The sequence below is a fragment of the Micromys minutus genome, assembly GCF_963924665.1.
Source record: "Micromys minutus genome assembly, chromosome: 24".
Taxonomy (NCBI): Eukaryota; Metazoa; Chordata; class Mammalia; order Rodentia; family Muridae; genus Micromys; species Micromys minutus.
This window is the reverse complement of record NC_137959.1, coordinates 8430310-8452632: the sequence shown is the minus strand read 5'-3', so window position 1 is coordinate 8452632 and position 22323 is coordinate 8430310. Positions and strand designations below refer to the sequence as shown.

General features: G+C 47.4%; 1 protein-coding gene across 2 annotated transcripts in view; it reads right to left on the bottom strand.

Moving 5' to 3' along the window:
* Positions 1-1521: 1521 nt before the first annotated feature.
* TBC1D9 (TBC1 domain family member 9) overlaps positions 1522-22323 on the bottom strand; it is a gene marked incomplete at both ends in the record, with an annotated part of 89649 nt that continues 68847 nt past the window's right edge. For both annotated transcript variants that reach the window (XM_080937473.1, XM_080937474.1), the window contains 12 exons: positions 1522-2238; positions 3792-3895; positions 3982-4056; positions 6157-6243; positions 7293-7358; positions 9786-10026; positions 11431-11499; positions 11686-11784; positions 14841-14970; positions 15790-16075; positions 17086-17203; positions 20984-21198. In XM_080937473.1, the coding sequence (XP_080793599.1) occupies positions 1522-2238; positions 3792-3895; positions 3982-4056; positions 6157-6243; positions 7293-7358; positions 9786-10026; positions 11431-11499; positions 11686-11784; positions 14841-14970; positions 15790-16075; positions 17086-17203; positions 20984-21198 (2207 nt within the window). The remainder of the gene's footprint in view (positions 2239-3791; positions 3896-3981; positions 4057-6156; positions 6244-7292; positions 7359-9785; positions 10027-11430; positions 11500-11685; positions 11785-14840; positions 14971-15789; positions 16076-17085; positions 17204-20983; positions 21199-22323) is intronic.

Below are 22323 nucleotides of genomic sequence, written 5' to 3'. Positions count from 1 at the left end.
AAATATTCTTGGAACACTGCACTGTCTTTCTTTTTGAAGAACTACCTCTCAGCTCTATACATGTTCTTATCTCAAAATATTTGCTCATAAAATTCTACTTACTTGAAACGGTTGTCTGCTGATAGATTCCCTTCAAAACCGTCAGAGAAACAATGTAGGGCCTCAGGCAGAAACTCAAGCACAGAGCCACCAAGCCATCGCTGAAGGATTTTATTTGTTCACATTGATCGTAACTACTTCATTTGACAGTTTAAAAATCATTCTGTAAATAAAATAGAAAGAAATCACAGCCGGGACGGCTGAAGAAAGGACTCGGTGTGTAAGAAAAGAAGGGAGTGTTGTAAAGCAGCGTCGGGGCGAGCAGAGAGAAGGTGAACCTGATGAACGCGACTGTGAGGCCAGGAGCCGGAGCGGAAAGTCTCCCAGCATCTGCAGCAAACAAAAGCTAACAGCGGAAAACGGAAATAAGAATTCAAAGTGCAGGCGTGCCAGCTTTGATGTCCACACCCCTTCAGAGGTCAGAACATTCGTTCCGTTATATAAGACAGGCTCCGTTTTAAACACCTAGCTATGTCACCTTGCAGAATCCCTTCGCCGCGACTGTGACCTCTATAGACACTTACTGGGAAGTTGGTCATACATGACACATGATATAATGTCTTGACTCTACAGAACATATGGGAGTGGTAAGGAGTGTGGCTTTAATTTTATTATTATTATTTTTTTTTTTGCTGCATTTTCAATGAGTAACAAGAATCTAAAAACCCAGTACGAGAAGTATCAGGACTTCTAGTCCTTCAAAAACTGAAACAAAAGGCTGGATCCTGTGTCCAGGGACCTCTTTGTGTTCACATTTGGTTCTCAGATGATTCACACTTCCCCCTGGACAGGTGACATAAATAATCAGAGAAGGTTTCCATGTCCACACTGATCGAATTTATCATTCTAGCATCAGATAAAATCATTTATATTTTCATAAGGACCCGAAACCCAGATGTGTCCCCCTTGAAGGGGACCCGTGTAGAATATGATTTTTGGATAGAGAATTTTTACGAAATATATTTCAAATCTTAAAAAATATTTTTAAGTCTCACTAATGTACTTCGAGATTTGCCCCAGCCGACTAAACCATTTCCTTCTAAAGACAGTCTTGTTCACAGCCCTCCATTTTCCTCCTGGGTCTAATTTTATCCCGGAACATGGCTGACTTTATTAGCGTCGAACAGAGCTATTTTCTTACTATCGATACAGCAAGAGTACTAAGTTATAATACGAATTTCACTGACAGTTTGGTTTTGGGGGGAGTCACTGAATAAACTAGGTTCTGGTAGCCATGCCTCGTAGGCAGACTGTTAGTGCCTTACTTTGGGGTATCTATTTTCACCATTTTTCATTGTATTACATTATGAAAACACTAGGCTTTTAAAGCCAGGTACTAATAAATATTTAATTTAAAAGGAAAGAGCCCCCTGACCCCCGACACGGACGAACATAAAAAACTCCTTGGCTTCCCTTCACACATCAGCCTGACAGGGCAGAGATTTCATAGTCACTGGCTGAGGTGAGAGGCTTGCCCATCATACGGACGTTCTTCGCACTGGTGACCCTGGTCATCATGCACACCGGCTTGTCAAAGTACTTCACGAGAGCAGGCTCCGTCAAGAGCGAGGCTAGGAACTGCTCGAAGGTAATAGCCCAGTCCCGGTCCAGGCTGCTGCTCCTGGGCAGGCTGGCTCTACCCTGACTGCTGCGCACCAGGACGGTGTCCTCCCCAATGTCCTCACAGTGCAGCTTGTCCTCCTCGTGGGAGCCGGCACTCAGCACCGAGTAGGACGACATAGAGCTGTCGTCCTTCGTATCATCATCCGAGATCAACATGGAGGAGCAGGCCCCGTTGTCCCTGGGCGAGGAGTCCTCCAGTTTAATGTCCTCCATCTGTCCTCCCAGGGAGTGCTCCTCACTGTCAACTGCCAGGCTGGCTGGGAGCGGTTCTGCTGATTCCACCACATAGGACTGGCTGGACCCCTTCTTAGGGAAGAGCATCCCGGGGATGGCCTGGCCGCAGGCTGGTCCAGGAACCCCATCTTCCTTGGCAGGCTGAGTGATGAAGAATTTGCCGACCTCTCCGATCTCCAACAGGAGGCTGGTCACGGCAGCTGTGGCATGGTACAGCTCCTGCTCATTGGGGTCCTCACTAAACATGTTGTACATGGTCTTACAGAGCTCGATAAACTGCCCCTGGAGAGAGAGTAGGGCAGGTGAGGAGCTGTGGGCGGAGACTTCACAACTATTTAAACTATGGCTCCAGGAAACGCTCTACAAAGTAGGGATAGACCTACTGTTACGGCTTCTTTATTACCCCCTCTCTCCCTCCCACTTTTCATTTGGAAATTTGAGCCATCCACAAAAACAGCAAGAATGAAATGGTAAAAGCCTTCACAGACTTGTCACCAGAGGCTGGGGAGATGACTCAGCCGGTAAAGTACTGGCCATGGAGTCTCCCAAGAAGCCATATTTTATGGGGGAGGGAAGGTGAGGTGGTGTGCACTTGCTATCCCAGCACTGGGGCAGACAGAGACAGATGCCAGCCAACTTTGCCTACTTGGTGAGCTCCAGGCCGATGAAGGACTGTCTCAAAACGCAAGATGGGTGGTTCCTGAGGAACGATAGCTGAGGTTGCCCTCTGTGAACACACCATGTGCCTACACTCATGAAAATACACCTCATGCACAGTGGGTGAGCTACAGTTTGCTTAGATTCTTCGTCCTCTTTTGAGGGTTTCACTACGTAGCCCAGGCTAGCTTCAAACTCTTTATCTCCTTTCTTCTGCCTCCTCAGTGCAGGGTTATTGGCATGGACCACCACGCTAGATACTACATCCCCTCCCTCCCTCCCTCCCTCCCACATTTATTATCTTGAGGAAGCATCAGACTCATCTCTTCTCACATCTCTGAAGATTTGAGGATGTTCCCCTAGGTTAGCGTCTCTCGTGACACACCTCCTTACTTCCCCGTACGGAGCAATGCCTTCAAGTTTAACCTGGTGCCTTATTGGGAAACTCACCATTTCATGACTATAACTACTTAAATCGCTCCCCCAATACGATTTAGCTTTCCACGACACTTCTATTGCTGAACGCAGTGATGTGGGGCAGCAGAACTTAACTTCTGATGTCTGAAGGTAATCTTGCCAGTTGGGATGGAGCATATATAGCTGAGCACTTTGTTGCTCAACTTTTCTTTTAGAAGAACATTTTCTCACAGGGAGCAGAATTTTGATGCAAGAGAAATAAATCCAAATGGGACAGAGACATAGATCAATGGAAGTGCTTGCCTGGCATTCGTGATGCCCAGGGCTCAACTGGCAGACCGGGATATGGGGGGGGGGGGTTCATGCCTATAGTGTTAGCATGTGAGAGGTGGAGGCAGGAGGATCAAAAATTCAAGGTCATCCTCAGCTACATAGTCAGTTGGAGGTCAGCCTGGACTATATGACACTCTGTCTTTAAGAAAAAGTCCGGAAGGTTGTGATGGCATACACATTTAATTCCAGCATTCAGGAGGCAGAGACAGGGGGATCTCTGTGAGTTTTAGCACAGCCTGGTCTACATAGAGTTCCAGGACAGCAGGGACTACACAGAGAGACCTTGTCTTGAAAAACAAAACAAAACAAAACAAAAACAAGACAAAACGAAACAAAGCAAACCCAAGCAGAAAATAGTTAAGTCCCCACTATCTTTAGGGGATATTTTAATCTACATTTATATATGGTTGGGAAGAATAGTCTCTTACCTGATTCAACTTGGGCAAATCCTTGGCATTTTTTGACTTAGACTTATTTTCCGCAGTCCAGAGTTTCAGATAATTACGGTTTTCTTGAGAATTTGCCCTTTTCCCTAAAACCCAAAAGTCAAGAGATGAGCATGTGTAGGTCAAGAAACAAAAACAGTAGGCTGGTGAACAGAGGAGAGGACATCTGTACCTCTGTCCTGTTTCAGACTCACTGTGACGAAGCCGTCTTCGGAGCTCTGCTTGCCTCTGCTGCCCAAGCCAACAACTAGCAGAGAACATTGGGAGGAAAGAGGGTGTTACGCTTTTGCAGAGAGAGACCCAGAGTTCGCATCTCATGACCTACATCAGGTGGCTTAAAATGGCCTGTCACTCCAGCTCCAAGGGTTCTGATGCCTTTTAGCTTCCACACTCACACAAAAATCTTTACACACACACATGCATATACACACATACATACACACACACATAAAATACCAGCATCCCATGTCTGATAATCTGTTGGTCAAAGTGTATTCCTAATATCACATGATGTATAGTCATACTAAACAAGTTATTTTTTTAAAAAATTGAATTTCACACGACATATTTTATCTGACAGTTCCACTTCTAGGTGAAGAGGATGGCCCCAGATTTATTTCTCACAGCTGGGGTGTATTTACAATGAAAAGTTAGAAGGATACCATGTAGTCTTTAGGAGCCACTGAAGATGGTGATTTCCCCACCCATTCCTCCATCCTGCCTGGGATCTTACAACTTCTCAGTATCTGCTGTGACACAGTCAAGAACTTAGTCCTTCAGGGAAACAGAAATGCTAGTAGGAGCCAGAGAACACCTTTTTTTCTTCTTCATAATTTGGCAGCTCTCAAATATGATTTTTGAAGAACCCAGTTACAACTGTGTTTTCCTCTGGACACGACAGGACACACAGACACGAAGGACAGGAGTTACACCCTCAGGCTCTCATGCAGTTGGCTGGCTGTGTGTGTCCTGTTCTTCCTCAGCTAACCCAGATGTTTTCCAACCCGCCTTGGCAGCTTTGTAGCTAGAGAGACGGGGAAACTTCCTTGCTTCATGAAAAAGCGGAGCGGGAACTCGACTTTTGCCTTCTTCCACACCAAATCAGAAATTCAGATTTTGGTGAGGCCTTGGCAGAAGGACTTCGGGTACAGCTTGTTCTGGTAACACCATAACATAGGTGTGTGGAGTGTGTGTGGCATGGTGGGGTTGGAAGTGGCCCGTAGTGACGAGACTATTTTTGGTGGGCATCAGAGGAAATGAAAGAATATTTTCAGAAAAGAAATTCTAATGGTATCGCTTTCTCACTGCATTTTAAGGAAATGATAATTAATGGAGCACATATGAGTGTGCGTGAGCACATGAGTGTGCGTGAGCACATGAGTGTGTGAGCACACATGAGTGTGTGAGCACATGTGTATGTGTGTGAGCACATATGTGTGAGCACATATGAGTGTGTGTGAGCACATGAGTGTGTGTGAGCACATATGTATGTGTGTGAGCACATATGAGTGTGTGTGAGCACATATGCATGTGTGTGAGCACATATGAGTGTGTGTGAGCACATATGTGTGTGTGTGAGCACATATGAGTGTGTGTGAGCACATATGCATGTGTGTGAGCACACACACATATTTTTTCAGAGACTACCATCTAAAAAATACAATAAAAATGGGGACTGGCAAGTTGAGCTCATTCCTGCTCCCAAGCCTAGTAACCTGACTTCAGTCCTGGGACCCCTGTGGTGAGAGAAGCTGACACCTGTAAGTTGTCCTCTGACCTCCAAACATGCTCCGTGACATACATGTGTATACACACACATGATAAAGAAATGTAGAAAATCCTTCCATGTGCAAGGCCCTGGATTTGGTCCCCAGAATTTTTTAACAAAACCCAAACCAAAATTTTATAAGTAGCCAGATGCTAGTTTAGATGTTACAGTGCATGTGTTTATGGTCATGTCACTATAGGAATGTTTGGAAAAGCAAAACCTCAGGATATGAGTAACTAGTCATTGCGTGAGATTTGTCAGCTTATCTTGTGTATTTTAATTTATATTTTGAAATATCCAGCAAAGCAATGGGGATTCTGGAATTAGGAAAGTGCTCTGAAGAAACACTGTGTAGAGACATTCCAGAGAGTGGCCTATGACCACTTCAGAAGCATTTTCGTAAGAGAAGAGCCCTCTCTAAACCGAGCCTCTAAGAAGACAAGCCCCATGTGACATGCCCACATGAGGCAAACCTACTTACGTGTTCTTTGACTAACTTTGAAGTTAAGTCTTTCCTGCAGTGAACACAGGCTCTACAGGAGACACGACAGTCTCCGTGGGGGCGGGGACATCACCTACCACGCGTGCATTCTGGGGTGATGTCTTCAAAAAAGTACTGAGTTGCTTCGAAGGCAGAGTCGGGCTCATCTTGATCGCAGGACGGCTCTGTGGAGAGGGCACAGATACACAAGGGCTGTGGGATGGAGGTCAAGAGGCCTCTTTGGGGTCACTGCGTTCTGACTCCATCTTCTGTCTAATCCCCCCCCCCCAGCCTTCGAATTTCCACTCTATCAGGACAATTTCCCAAAGACTTTGAAACAATACTTTCTGGGTCAATTGTGGGACGCTGTCTGCCACTCAAGCCCACATTTACTCCCATCTGGGTTTGTGAGTGCCAATCTGCCTTTGTCTTTATTTTGAATTTCTTAGTATTTGATAGATCTACCCCAGCTGAGACCAGTCTTATTTTAAACTGAATTTCAAGCCTCAGCCGCATGCCTGGTTATTCCCTCCAGTGCCAAAACTTCTACTCAGAGGACTAAGGAGCCAGGAGTCAAGGACACCACAAGAAAACCCACAGAAACAACTAACCTGGGCCTGTAGGGGCTCACAGAGACTGGACTGCAGACCAGAGAGCATGCGTGGGATGGACCTAGGACCTCTGCCCAGATGTAACAGTTGTGCAGCTGGGTCTTCATGTGTGACTCCAAACATCAGGAGCAGGGCTGCCTCTGACTCTGTTGCCTGCCTTTGGTCCCTTTCTCCTAACTGGGCGCCTTGTCTAAGGCTCAATAGGAGAAGATGTGCCTAGTCTTACTGCAATTTGAGATGCTAAGGTCGGCTGATATCTATGGGAGGCCTCCCTGTTCTGAGGAGAAAGGGGATGGGGGACTGAGGGGAGCAGAGAAGCTGCGATTAAGATGTATACTAAATAAATAAGTCAATGGAACAAACCCCTGCTCCCATATGCCACCAAAGGCCCTGTACCCTTTCTCTTGAACACAGCTGTGATGCTTCCTATGAGCTCAACTCATTTCTGAGACAGGCAAATGACAGTCGAACCAAGGACAGCATTCAGAAACTCAGGTCAGGTAGCAACTCAGCCTGGCCTCTGAGGAAGAGATGCGCAGGCAGGTCCTGTGTGCCAGCGTGTGTGTATACCAGTCAGTGTGCATGTGTGCCAGTGTGAGTGCTGCCTCTCGTAGCCCACTTACCAGGCAAGACGTGCATTTTGTACAGGAGTTTGAGTTTCTCTGTGAGGTCGCCATGACACGCAGCGCCTGGAAATCATGAAAGAGCCAGTGTGAAATGTGTCCTCTGGGTTGTCGGTTAGGGATGCCCCCAGGCTTAGCAAGCTGTTTTCTTTTAAAATATAGTGTGAGTGTGTGTGTGTGTGTGAGTGTGTGTGTGAGTGTGAGTGTGTGTGTGTGATTGTGTGTGTGTGAGTGTGTGTGTGTGAGTGTGTGTGTGTGTGTGAGTGTGTGTGTGTGAGTGTGTGTGTGTGAGTGTGTGTGTGTTTGTGTGAGTGTGTGTGTGTGTGAGTGTGTGTGTGTGTGAGTGTGTGTGTGTGTGTGTGAGTGTGTGTGTGTGTGAGTGTGTGTGTGAGTGTGTGTGTGTGAGTGTGTGTGTGAGTGTGTGTGTGTGTGTTTGTGTGAGTGTGTGTGTTTGTGTGTGTGTGTGTGTGTGTGTGAGTGTGTGTGAGTGTGTGTGTGTGTATCCAGCTTTTGGGCTGGATAATCTATTCGATACCCTGGCTCTGACTGGAGTGAACCGCATACACCATTCAAGTTGGTTTTGACACCAGGTACTTACTGCTGCTTGAAAAGTCAATTCTCAGCAAGTTGCTGAGCTTTTGTTTCTTCAGCTGTGGGATGGTTTGAATATGCCTGACTCAGGTAGTGGCACTATTAAAGGCATGGCACTGGTGGAGGAAGTGTGTCACTGTAGGGGTGGGCAATGGGACCCTCCTCCTAACCATGTAGGAGCCAATCTTCTCACAGATTTCAGATGAAGATGTGGAACTCTCAGCTCCTCCTGCACCATGCCTGCCTGGATGCTGCCATGTGCCCAACTTGATGATAACAGACTGAACCTCTGACCCTGTGAGCCAGCCCCGATGAAATGTCCTCATATGAGTTGCCTTGGTCATGGTGTCTGTCCACAGCAGTGAAGCCCTAAGACATGCCATCAGTGGGCAGGCAGATAATGCTGTGACCTAAAATGTTGGGGTTACTCTACAAGGCCTGCTTTGAAAGCTGACCTTCCGTATGACGGTGCCATCGGCTTTTGAGGGGTGAATTGGCGTCCTTACCGAAGGGACTCGAGGGTGGCTGCTTGCTCTTCCACCACGCCTCAGTACACAGAGAACTGTCCACCAAAGACTGCTCCCTTAATCTTGGGCCAGTCTGTAACTGTGCGCAATTCAGTTCTTTTGTGTAAAAATTACTCGGACTAAAAGCGTTTTGTTAGGACAGCTAGAACTGACGGGGACAGGTGATACGTTTTTCTCAGTGTGACAGTCACAGCACAAACTGTCTACGGGCTGTCAGAATTCAGACCTCAAGTGTGTAACTTATGCCTCAGGACATATAGCTCATGCTGGTAATGCTTTCCCCACTGGGATGGGTGTGCCCTCAAACTGTGAGCCAAAATAAACACTTCCTGCTTAAGTTGTTAGACGTCACAGGGCTGAGTAAAAAAATGACGCACAACAGACGGGTAGCCAGACACAAGGCTTGCCACACCTGTGACTCCACATCAAGTGGGCCAAGCTCTCTTACCACGGGACACTTTCTTCATCCAGTTGTAAATGTAATAAAAGTCAAATAACGACAGAGAAGTGAGCAAAGCTGATAGATAAGTAACAACCTGTGCCCTGCTGGTCAGGTGTACGGTGTGTGTGCATGCATGTGTGTGCATGTGTGTGTGTGCGTGCATGCGTGTGCGTGCATGCGTGTGTGTACATGCATGTATGTGCAGGCATGTGTGTGCAGGCATGTGTGTGCATGCATGCGTGTGCGTGCATGCGTGTACGTGCATGCGTGTGTGCATGCATGTGTGTGTCCTAGCTATGGACAGGGAAGACTTCCATTCTGCTATGGTTTTCTAGTCTTTCGTTAAAATAGATTTAACGTTTCTTAGAAATATTAAGAAACCATATGTTAGAAAAGTCTACCTATATGTGATTATTTTATATAGGATATCTTTTAATTACTATATTGTCCTGTAAAACAATCCAATCCACCATCTAATATTCATTTTTCTCTAGGAAACCTGTCAGAGTTGACAGGATAAGTTAGCAGTTTGCTATCATATGCGATCTCTGTTCATGTTTTGTTTTTTTTTTAATGCCTACATGTTATTTTAAGTCTATGGTGTGTGTGTGTGTGTGTGTGTGTGTGTGTGTGTGAGAAGAGGTCAGACAACACTCTGTGGGAGTTGGCCCTCCCTCTCCACCACGAGGTTCAGGAACTGAACTCAGATCATCAGCTGAATCACCTTGCAAGCCCTCTGGTAACAGGTTTTGAACTCATGTTGACATGTCTCATGTCTCAGTGGGCTGTAAATTACCCATTAATACCCACTCACTAGACATGATCTTACAAGGAGCGTGCAAACCTGTGTGTTCCTAGACCCAGTGTGGGGGCCCTGAGTGCTATACCCCGCATTGTCCCCACCCAAGTCATACAAGAATGTCACATCCTTACTCAGCCCAGCGACAAACTCTCGGAAGTTAATCAAGGAGTCCCCGTTCTCATCTAATAGCTGGAATAAGCGGGAGGCCAGCACATCGGAGTGCGTGCCACACGCCCAGGGGAAGAGGAGCACAAACATGCCCTTGAACTGCTCAAAGTCGATGCGGTACTGCTCCAGGTAAGGCAGGCTGGGGTCGTGCCGGTCCAGGGCATTGCTGCTCCCGCCCCAGTAGCAGCTGGTCAAGTGCTCCGCCTGAAACAGGTTGCAAAGTGGTTACTGTCACTCACACAGCCCCAAACTGCTGCTATGAATCTAGACACAGTGTTCAATCTGCAGGTGTGTGGGCTTCTGACTATAGATAGGAGCACCCCGCTTGTGAAACCGTAAATTAGGAGGTCCCATGGGGAGAGTGAAGACCTAGGCTCAGCAGTGATGCCTGATCCTGTGTATAGAAATCAGCGTCTCCTTAGAAGAATGCAGGAGCTTGACAACCCTGTAGAAAGTCAATACACATCTGGCCTACCTACCAGGGGAGCGAGAAAGGCCACTGGCGCCCTCTAGTGGTGAAGAGGTAGGAGACCCTTCAATTCTAAACTCTGTTCCTGTAAGAGTTGTCTTCTGTGTTTGTTCCTGGACCATCTTCTCACCTGCTCAAAAGAGCCACGCTGAGATCTGTTTGTGGCTTTTGTTTTTTGAGTCATGGTTTCATGCAATCCATGCTGGCCTTAATGATAACCTCAAACTCCTGATATTCCTGCCTCAAGCTCCCAAGTAATGGGTTAACTGCCACATTCTAACCCGTGACACTGGCCACAGATGACAGGAACTTTTTTTTTAGAAGGATTACACTTAAAACGTATTAGGTTATAGTTTTCTTATTAAGGATCAATACCAGTAGTGGCTCAACAAACAAATGGAAACGCTAGACGTGTAGACGGTTTTTGTTAGGGTTGGGTTTGAACAATGCCATACGCTGATAACTTGGTCCCTGGAGGATGGATCCCATCCTGAGATGTGACTGAATCGTGATCGCCTGGTCTGCCTTCATCAATGGACTGACTAATCATTGGCTGGCTTTGTGGGGACATGATGGGAACTTCTGGACAGAGCCTGGTTGGAGGAAGTGGGTTGTATTCTAGAGAACTATATCTTCTCTTAAACCTCTCTTAGTGAATTTCTGTTCCCTGACTGCCATGCTGTGAGAACTGTCTCCCCTTTCCCATGATGCTCTGCACTGCCACAGCACCCACAGAGCTGGCCAGCTACCGGCCAGGACACTTCTGAAACGGTGAACTCTAACCAGGCTTTCTACACACGTGCTTACTGTGATTGGGGGTTAGGTGAGACATTACATAGAAATTTCAGGCAGAACTTGAACTTTTGTCATCACTGGTCTATGGGGTTTTAGAAATCAAGATCTCATGCTGCAGGGTCCAAGAAAACTACTCTCGCCAGACGGTGAGGAAGAGAGCTAAAACGTCCACTTAAATTAATGCTGAGTTGATTTACACTTCCCGGCTCGGTCTTCCTTCTCATGCATATTGGGGACCCAATGGAACCCCTAGATCACCTAACAGAAAGATCAGGAACTCACTGCACGATTAAGGCAAGTTCTGTTCATGCCTTTGAAGGGCATGCATTTACTTTGTAACGCACCTTGAAAAGAGCGTACAGTTCTTCCAGCTCATCAATGGTAAAGGAGGTCTCGGTCACGATGGTCCGTACCTGTGACGAGGTGAACACAGTGAGTCCCAGAGTCACGGCATAGCACGCAGAGAAGGCCTCTCAAGCTTGCCAAGCTGGAGCGGGGGAGCCAGCAGGAGGGGGAGCCAGGAGGGGGTTAAGTGAGGTGTTTCCCACTCCGACCCCTATATCACCCCCCAGCCCCTGTCTCCCCACTGCTGCCCTCACCACATTTCGTTTGGTGGTATCCTCCAAGGTCTGGATCACTTTCAGCCTCTGCTTGAATCTCATCTGCTCAATCAAATCTGCCCGGATAGTTCCAAATTTCTGGAAAGGAGCAATATTGGTGTTTCTGAAAAAATTTGCTCAATCACACAGGGCCATATACACAGACCGGTGGGAACACTTACAACACAGAATAAATGATTCCCTCTGTAGGAATGATGAGGCCAGATTTTACACTGGAAAGCCATCTGGGGACTGTACATTTGTAATTTAGAGAGTGTCCCAATCTGGTGACATGTTTTCCTGAGTGAAAGCCCATCAAGAAGAAAGCCTGGACATGAGGCTGTGTGATTAACCACTCAAGGGCACGGGGCGCTCTAAGCTCAGAGGTGAGAGGCCGGGAGGAATGCTTGCCGATCTTTATGCTCCTTTATCAGCGGAGCCAATGGGCATCTCTTCAAACTCTGACAGCCTAGCACTGCCTGCGTGTCTCCCAAACTCAGACAAGAAACCGAGACATAATATTCACTTCCACTGAACAACGCAGTTCAGGAGTTGGTAAGAATCGCCACAAAGGACGAAAGATTCACTCCCACTGTCTGCCTGAGCCATCATTTCCTTCTAGCTAAGTCCGCTAAGTCTGCCTGGGAGAGAAAAGCTCCCGGGGGAGGGACATCTTCTGACCGGAGCGGCTGCTCTACAGTGACTGGCAGTGAAGGGTTTGCTACTCAGGGTTGGGTACCTGAGTTCTAATCCTCAGAAGCCTTACCCCCCCCAAAAAAAAACACCCAAAAAGCAAAGCAAAACAAAACCACAACACCATTTCTGAGAAGATGAAGATTGGAGGATTTATGGGTCTTTCTGGAAAGGTCACCAAATCGTGGGGCTCCATGTTCAATAAGAAGAACCTGTCTCAAAAAGGCGGGAAGCAACTGATGAAAATAAGAATCCACTGTGCAGAAGGCACAATATGTGTGCTCTCTCTAATTTAATAATCACTTCTCTAAGTTTTAAGACCTAAAGACTAGGAAATAGGCCACCGAGTATACAGGCACTGAACCTCAGGACCCAACAGACTGACAGCTCTCAGGGCCTTGGGGTCCTTCTGCCCTGCTGTCTCCTGACTCCTAGTCTGGAACGCAGCAGTAGTTTGGGCTGATTTGAGAGTATCTGGGACTAGAAAGCATCTTCCTTCATCCAGGTGGGGCAGCCACACAGGACACCTTGGACTGTGGTTCACTCTGAGCACAGCACCGTCAGAGAGGAGTAATTCATTGTGGCCTAAGGTTTCAGAGTCCATTGTCGGGGAAGGACACACAGAATATGACAGCTCACATCATGGTTGATCAGAGGACAGGAAAAGAGAATATGGGAGAAAATGGGGTGGGGGAGCTCCCTAGGACATGCCCCACAGACTTATTCCCTTTTACAAGGCTCTGCCTCTTACCCTCTACCGTCCCCAGTCACTCTGTCACATTGTAAAACTGCCCAAAGACCAATCCAGTCATTAGCTCCAAGTCCTTATGAGCTGTCTCTGGAATGCTCTCTGACACATCCACCTGTGCCCTTTATTAATGTTGTAGGTGTTTCTTATGACAGGCTTTGGGGTTGCCACCCAGCCAGGTTAGGTACTGAGCAAGTTCCAGGCCAGTGAGAGAGCCTGTCTCACAAACAAAGGCAGATAGCTCCTGAGGAAGGACACATGTGATGGCCCTACAGTTCCCACATGCACTTGAAAGGACACACTCACACCTCACCCCATCCCACACGCAGTAGGTGTCTTGTAGTGGCACAGGCCTTCTAAGGCCTCAAGAGGCTGACATACGAGGATTGACTTCTGGAACAAGACAAGGCAGTACAGAGGTTCCTCCATCTTGAATTCTTGCTCAGGCCACTGCAGGCTTGACTAGAATTATCACCCCTTGATGAAGAATCCCGTGGAGAGTTACCCAGCTCTATTCTAAGATCAAGATCCCCACATAAGGTTCCTAGCTCTTCTCAGCCTGTTAGTGCAGAACCCCCCCAATTAGCCACTTATCATAGCTGTTCTGCTGAAACTGCCAAGCAAGATACCAGGATGTGGTTTCTGACCTTAAAATCCCAATGTTCTGGACACATCTGGGCCACATCTGGCTCCTGAAGTTAAGATTTTTAATTGGCCATAAACTGTCTGCCAAATCATCTATAGTGGTAGCCCAAGATATGAAAGAAGACTTTTTTTTTTCTCAGTAAAAAGAAAAATAAATTAAATAAATGTCACTTCTGAAATGTCTACTCTGGGCGTTTGAATTGCTTAGTGTGAGAACAGGCAATGTATTATCTGTGACAGTCCCCTGGCACTGCTCCTCAGTCCACCGAGTGACGAATTTGACATGCTTCTAGATCAGGTGCCAGAGGGCCAGGGCACCATTTAAAACACAAGCTAAGGCCCATGAGAAATCCTGAGATCCACTCAGTACACCTCTCTGAGACCAAAGCTTTTAGCTTATAGGCAGTCAGTCACCTGCCTCAGACAACCAATGTAAAGGGGGACAGGATTTTTGTCCATCTCCAAACTCATGTTGAAACTGAATGTCCAGGCGTCACAGTGTTGCTGGAGGTTATCTACAAGTCTGTGGGTTAGAGGGGCCCATTCCTGTGGATAAAATGCTACGCAAAGGGCTTGAGCAAGCAGGCTCTTTCTTCTGAACTTTTGTCCCGTGAAGACGGTCTTCCTCCTGCCTGCAGGGCACAGATGGTGTCCAAAGAAACAGAAAGATGGGGATCTCATCCGTAAACTTCTGGCCAGCCTTAGGGCTTTAAGGCTCTATCTAGAGCAGTGGTTCCCAACCTGTGGGCCATGTCCCTTTCACAGGAGTCAAATATCAGGTATTTATGTTACAATTCATAACAATAGCAAAGTTGCAGTTATGAAGTAGCAATGGAAGTAATTTTATGATCGGGAGCCACCACGATGTGAGGAACTGGTTGGGAACCACCGCTTTAGAATGATGAGGAATGCATCCTTGATCTTTATGAAGCAGCTGGATTCTTGTATTCCATGACAGTGCAGAAGCTAAACTGAGACGGATTAGGAAAGGCAGTATGGGACCACGCCCACCGGAGCTGGGCGGGAACGCTAGGGCACCTTTACCACATGGCTGGGCAGCAAGACCTACCTCGTAGGATGTTCCTATGAGTCTGAAGATGTCCACCGCAGGGTAGGGCCCCACATCGTCGCTGAGCAGGGAGTGGAGATGAGGGATGGGGGGCAGTGTGCTGTCTTTGTTGGTCACACTGTCTAAGTACCTTAGAAGAGATACAAACCAGTCGTCACTGGAAATGAACTAGAGCGCCTCAGGTATAGATCTCAAACTGTTCACATTAAAACAGAAATCTGGGAGTTTTTGTTTCTTTTTGTCGTTTATCTCTTTCTGAAGCACTAGGGATTGAACCTGGGTCCTTGTGCATATTAAGATTGGTTCTCATTAAATTGGTCAGGCTGGTTTTAAATATATGATTCTCTGGCCTCAGCCTTCTGAACAGCTGGGATTAAAGTGTGTGACACCAGGCCTTGTCAAGATTTTACTTAAGAACAGAAAAAAGAACAACCCTCATTTTTAAAAGAAAAATATTGGTCTGGGGAAATGGTTAAAGGCCCAAAGGCATTTGCTGTATAATCCTGTGGACTGGAGTTCGAATTCCAGCCCTCACATAACAAGCCAGATACCCAGCACACAGTAACTCCAGCTCCAAGGGAGGCAAAGACAGAAGACTGGAGGATCTCGGGGGTTCACTGCCTTCCAAGGTTGCCGTGGAAACATGAGCCCCAGGTTCAGCGGGAGACTGTGCCTCAGAAGGACTCATGGAGAGTGATGGCTGGAGATGCTCAGTGCCTTCTGCGCGTGCGCACACATGCATCTATCTACACATAACATATATGCAGCTATATACCACAGATATGACATATATTACAGAACATATATCATATGCTATGTAATACCATAAACATCCAGATAGTAAATACACATTATAAAAAGGGATGTGAAAACATATCCTTGGCCACAGAGATCATTAAGCCTTTTGCTCAATCAAGTCAAACTCAGGGGGTGGCCCAGAGCACTGTACCTTCCCAGAACCGTCATGGCCTCTCCATCGTCCTTGCAGCACAGCAGTTTATCCACGTTGGCGTCCAGGACAGCGAGGGCCAGCTGGAATATCACTTTGATTCCTTCATAGAAGAAACAGTCCACAACCACCACTGCACTCTCAAACGGCATCACACTGAGAAAGAGCGTGAGGAACCACGACAGGGAGATGGTAGAGATCACCCCCAGGTCCTGCATGCAGTCATACAGCTGCGGGACATAGTCTCGGGCCAGCTCCTCGAAGACTCCCTGGTCCACCAGGGCACCTGAGTGGGTGACACGGAACGGTCAGTCAGCCCTACATCCGACTGGAGAACCTAAGCAAATGGATGGACCGTGTTCTGCTTTCCGTGCCTATGGCAAAAATGCTGTGACCAAAAGCGACTTAGGAGAGAAAGGGTTTAAGTGGCACTCAGTTCCAGGGTACACCCATCACTTCAGGGAAGCCAAGGATGCAGGAACCTGCAGGAACCATAGGCAAGAGCAGAGAGAAATGGACACATTCATACTTAGTGTTCAGCTTTCTCTATGCTTAAACAGCCCAGGCCCAACGCAGGGAAGGTGCTGTGGAGACCCACTCAGGACGGGTCTTCTTACGTGAAAAGACTTCTTACATTCCTACAAGCTCACCCGAGGCTCTAGACAATGTGTCACAGAGAATCTCTTCCCAGGTGATCCTGGGTTATGACAAATTAACAGTAAGAACTGACTTCACACCTATTAAGCGTATTTATATAAACACTCCGAAGCTATGGGGTCCTAAGACACGGATTGATCTTTAAAGATTTTTTTTTTTTAATTTAAAGAGATTGTAGCTGTACACACCACTGGCTTGCTGACATTTTAAGGTGATACCACATACAAGGTCAGTTTCACTGAACTTACATACTCACCCGGGAGACACACCTTTGAGCATTCCCGGGAAGGTGTTACTGGAGAAATCTAAACACAGTGGTAAGGGTCACCCTGAATGTGGGCATGGCTGTCCCCAGGCCTGGGGTCCTGGACTACATTTAGAATAAGAGAGGGCAGACAGAGCACCAACATTCACTTCTGTTTGTTCACTGGGACCCAATGTGACCAGCTGCCTTTGGTTCCTGGTGCCGTGCCGTGACTTGCCCTGTACGGGCAAATTCCGAGCCACAGCAAACCCTTCCTCTCTTAAGTTGATTTTTTGCTAAGTGTCACAGCTCTGAGGAGAAGAACCAATCCAAGGCTACCATCTTTTTCCTGTTGAGACAGGCTAAGGTGTTTGTTTAAGCCCAGCGCCACATACCTACAACCCTGGTGTTGTAGTAATCGGGAAGCATGCGCTCACACAAGGCCACAAGCAGCCAGAAGGCCTCCTCCTCTTTGGCATAAAGCAGCAGCACAGAAGTGACAATGTTCATGGCCTAAGGGAAGGAGAGAGGGAGGCTGCCATCAAACACAGTCCGAATACAGCAAACTCACACAGTAGCAATCTTGTTAACTCCCGCGGGGCTGTGCCTGCTGTATATTAGTCCAAACTATGGAAAACCGCTGGTATCTTGGGATGGGTCTTTTGAAAAGCAGCCTCTACCATCTGTCTGGCACCACCCATGCAGTGCAGACTCAAGAAATAAGCTCCTCAGGCAGGTGCCTTATCAATAAACAGGGTTGAATTGAAATGAGGCACATAGAAGGATTAAAATTTGATCAGGATATTCAGAACTTCCTGGACATTCCAGACTAAAGAAAGGGTCTAAGCTCCTCACCTAGAGCCCATAAAAGGACAGCCAGGACTTCAGTGAGAATGTGATGCCTAGTGTGAGCACGCCGGGCCCACAGGCAGAGGATGCCTAGTGTGAGCACGCCGGGCCCACAGGCAGAGGATGACTGGTTGTCGCAGGGTTATCCCAGGGGCTGAGTTGCCTGGGCTTCTGCTCATCCATCTGTGTGTGAGTGTCTTCCTCTCACGCAGGCCTCCCAGTTTGCCTCTGCAGCCAAACTGAGTTCTACAGCCTGGTCAACCCTGTGACCCTCAGCCCCGGATGCTACTGAAGTAGCTTCCTCCTGGCTACCTAAGATGAGGTCCCTTCTCAATACGGTTCTATTTACATTTATGCCAGACAGTGTCTGAGACAGCCTCTTAAACCCTATCTATCCATTCTATATCACAGACAGACAGACAGACACTGTGGACAGCCTCTTAAACCCTATCTATCCATTCTATATCACAGACAGACAGACAGACACTGAGAGGTGGTGGTTGTAATCAAGGTTGGAATTAGAAACCTGTATTCACCTGGGCCAGGCTGGTGACAAAGTTGAAGAATATGGCAAATTGCTGCCACTGAGCTGCTGGCACCTTATGGATTTATTCTCTAAATTCTGGCATTACGGAAAGATATAAATGTGTTTGTCTATTTTTCTGACATAGTTCACTCAGAACACTGACCGAAAAAGGAAAACAGACACCAAAGGTCATTATTGTAGGTGCCCAGGAAATCCGGACAAATCAGCCTCAGGTTTCCAGGCCACAAAAGCCTGGTGAATACTCTTCTGAGTTCATTCGGTCTGCTCACGCCCCGTTAGAGTGGAAAAGCCACAAGTCCTCTTCACCAGGTCTGTCTTCACTACAGCAGTGACTCAAGCATGCGCAGGCAAGCCCTGATTGCAGAGCCCCTGCCCCAAGCCTGCCTGAGTCTCTTCAGTGTCCCTTAACTCACGGAGGGAAACATTTCCCTTTCACCTCCCATAAGCCTCTCCTATACCCAAGCTCACAGGCTCCAGACTGCTCTCTAAACAAGGATCAGCCGGGAAACATGCTCGAGACTAGGAGATGTGATTGAAAAATTCTAAAGGAACTTTGTTCTATGAAAAGATATTATCAGAAAGCCCATAACCACTAAGCGGCTCAACGTTAACTGTCCCTTAATTAAAATATGAAGATCAAAAGGTAAAAATAAATTCTATGCTGTCAGAAGCCGAGCAGCTCGTGAGTTCCTTTTGATCTTCTAGAAACCAGTACCAATTCATCAGACTTGTGCAATATAAATCCCCTTAAAGGTGTTTGGCTGAAAAGGTTCTTTCTTAAAAGCCTTGGTATTCCAAGTGGTTATTAAAATTCCATACGAGAATTAGCCTGTCGGGTCTAGCCCGGGGTCTCGATAAAGGTCAGCTCTTCAGCCATTCAGGCAAGACAGGGCTCCACGGCTCCACTTTCTCATGGGTTCTGGGTGAGACAAGGGAGCAGGGAAAATTGAGATGGCAAGTTCACCAGCCTCACTGCGGCTACCAACAAGAAAACAAAACAGAACCGCACAGTTAGTGAAGCAATTGGGGATCTATTTAAACTAGGCACTATCAAAAACAAAAATAATGTGGTACAGGGAAAACGTGTGTGTGCGCATGCATGTGTGTGTGTGAGCATGTGTCTCTGTGTGTGTGTGTGTGTGTGTGTGTGCATGTGTGCGTGTGTGTATGTGTACATACGCATTCATGTGTCTGTGTGTGTCTGTGTGTGCGTGTGTGTGTGTGTGTGTATGTACTTATGCTAGAGGTACTAGTACAAGACACTATTTTAATTTTATGTGAGCAATAGTTTTTCTGTCTGCATTAGATATGTACTTTAACACGTGTGTTCAGTGACACGACATGCTTGAGAAGAAGTAACAGGAGAACAATCCCAGCAGAAGCTGGGGACTCCGCCCACAGGACAGAAGGGCAGGTTAGACTTTTCTAGCCTCCCAGCTAAGCAAGGACTAGTACAGAAAAGCCACTGTTGCCTTTGTTTCCCTTCTCAGGGCAGGTGCTATCAGTCAGGGGGGAGGGCGCTCCTCTGAAGACCTTGCACACCCAGAGGCGATTTTAACGCTCACACTGGTGGATAGGTGACAGGGGAGCTGAACACGGCACCCTGGACACGAAGTTTGCTTGCTGTAGAAATAATGAGCCCTCCCAGTGGGCTCTGCACACTCAGGGGTGGAGGAAGGGCAGTTCACTAGAGTGTGTGCATGGCTGACTCGAGCTAATGCCCAAAAAGAATTTGGCTTCCAACAAGAGGTTCTCCTAACTTGTATATACGTCATAGACCTCAGCGATATGTGTCACACACAATGTCATCCTTAAATCTCCTTCAGGTCCCAGCTCTCGTTACACTTAGAACAATTTAAACAGACACGGGAGGCTGGCGAGCCTGGCTGCTGGGCGGACAGAGACTCAGCACCGACCAGGTGCCATTGTTTAGCCGGGGTCAGCCTCCATCCGGCTTTTCGTAAGAAATGCCAGCAAGGCCTTCGCATTGGTCGGGACTCTGCGCTGCCCCCTTGAGCTGCCTGTGAGAGGTGTGTTCTCCGGTCATTGCCCTGATGGCTGCTCAGTCCTGGTGAACAAATCCATCCTCATGAACTTTGCTTCTAACTTGTCTGCTTAGCACACTACCTGTTTTTGGGGTACCTGGGGGAGCGAGTCCCTTAGCTAAACTCGGTGTGATTTAATGTCTTCTGAGCCAATTCCATTCCCCAAACCGTTATAACATCAATCGCATCTCTTTGAGTTTTTTCTACACCACTGGAACCCACAATGCTGATAGCCCCGGGGTTAAGACACCCCACTACAGTGAACTCCATTAGCCAGAGAGCGTCCCTGTCCGTTATCTGTTGGCAAACGAAACAAAAGGAAGTGTTAGGGAGGAGGTTAGTTCTGCAGGGAACTGACCAAATAGGCCCCAAAGACTGAACGTCACGGACAGTGGGTGGGTCAGCTCAGAGTCCCCCAAACAGGCGTAAGGGTCAATGGCTGGTGGTGGCGCAGCCTAGCCAGGTCAGACTCCTCCAGGAGGAGAGGTGTAGCGTCCCATTGCCATTTCCTCTGGTAAACTTTTCAGCCTCAGGCATCTATAAACCCTTATACATACTCTGACTTCTTACAGTTGTAAGTCTACTTACAACTGACTAAAATCTGTGTACAACAGTGTTTTGAGAAAAGCAGCCCCTTTCTTGTAAATTATCACACCGAGAGAGGGAAAACTGGGAGGAGAGAGTTATAAACCTGCTTGCCTGCAGGGTCTGGGCCCATTGGGTTTGTCTTGGCAATGCTGAATCTCATCTGAATTCTCTTCTTTCAGGACTATAAGTACCGAGGATGCAGGTTGGGTTGAGACTGGAGGATATTTGAAGCCCTTCCCCCCCACACAAACTCTTGGCAATTACCTGGCAATACCCTATGTTGGGGTTTCGAAAAGCGTACGCTGTTAGGACTCTCCTCAGAGCTGCGATGCCCATCTCGTTCTGGAAGGCGGGGTGTTCTGGAAGGGAGCGGTGTAAGTCCCTCTCAATCTCCTCGGTGGCAAGGTTGTACTTTCCCATGGACTTCTCCACTAGGTCCTCATAGTACCCGGGGTGTGTGGCCTTCTCATTGATTGCCCCTGGGAAGGACACAACCAACTGTTAGGACATCAAGAAGGCTAAATTCCAGCTGTTCCAGCTGTGGATAGCACTGACCGAAAGTCTCTGCTCTACAGAGTGTTTTCAGTGACATCTAGACTGGTAGTCTACCTGTGGCCTCCCTCCCTCTCAGTCCCACAGCAACAGGGTCACACCACCTCCAGGATGAGCTAGAGGTCCCCAAAACCGTGTTCCAAGCTCACACAGGCAGCGCCGAGGGCTGCTTAGGGACATCAGAGGAACGCCAGACAGAGTGAGCCAGGCAGGTTTTTCACTCTTGGTCGCTCCCTTGGCTCTTATTTTATGAGAAGTTCTATTAAAGTCTCACTTGAGAACTAGGATTGCCTCTCAGAATAACTTTTAGCCTGTTTCTTCTGCAAAGAACACAGTTGTGCCCAAAGAGCCCTAAAACTGTAGGCATCGGTGAGGGTCCTCCCAGTAACGCCAAGTCCCTACTACTGATGGGGGAGACCCTTGGGATGCAGGGATGGGGTTTCAGAATGGGGCCAACAGTTACTGATCTGAGATATTTATATTAAGGTTCTCAAAGACGGAGAACCCCCATCTATGTCAACGCTGAAAACTCAAGCCCAGCTGGACTTTACATTGCCCCTGGGGAAAGTGAATATCCACATGCAGAAGAATGAAATTGGACCCTCACCTCACAGACATCCCCAGCCAACACAGCATATATCAAGGATTTGAGCATAAGCCATGAGTCAAAAAGTACCAGAGGCGAGTAGGGAGGACATTTCTTACAGAGCATTTGGGCTTTGCGTATGATACCAGCCATACCCACAGCCCACAGGCGGTAAATGTAGAAACAGGTAAGATCATGTAAGTCCAAAAGCTTGACCCAACAAAGAGAAGCAACGAGAGAAAGCTGACAGGATAGAAGAAAACACATGCAAACCATGCATCCAATAAAGAGCGCTTATCCCAAATACAAAACTGTCTGAGGGAGCTGGTATCTCTGTAAAGCGCTTGCCCTGCTAGCCTGAAACCTGAGTTTGATCCCTGGAACTCAGAGTGGAAGAGAGAACCGGACATTAAATGTATTGTCCTCTGACCACCACATGTGCACACACAACATATACACATACTAC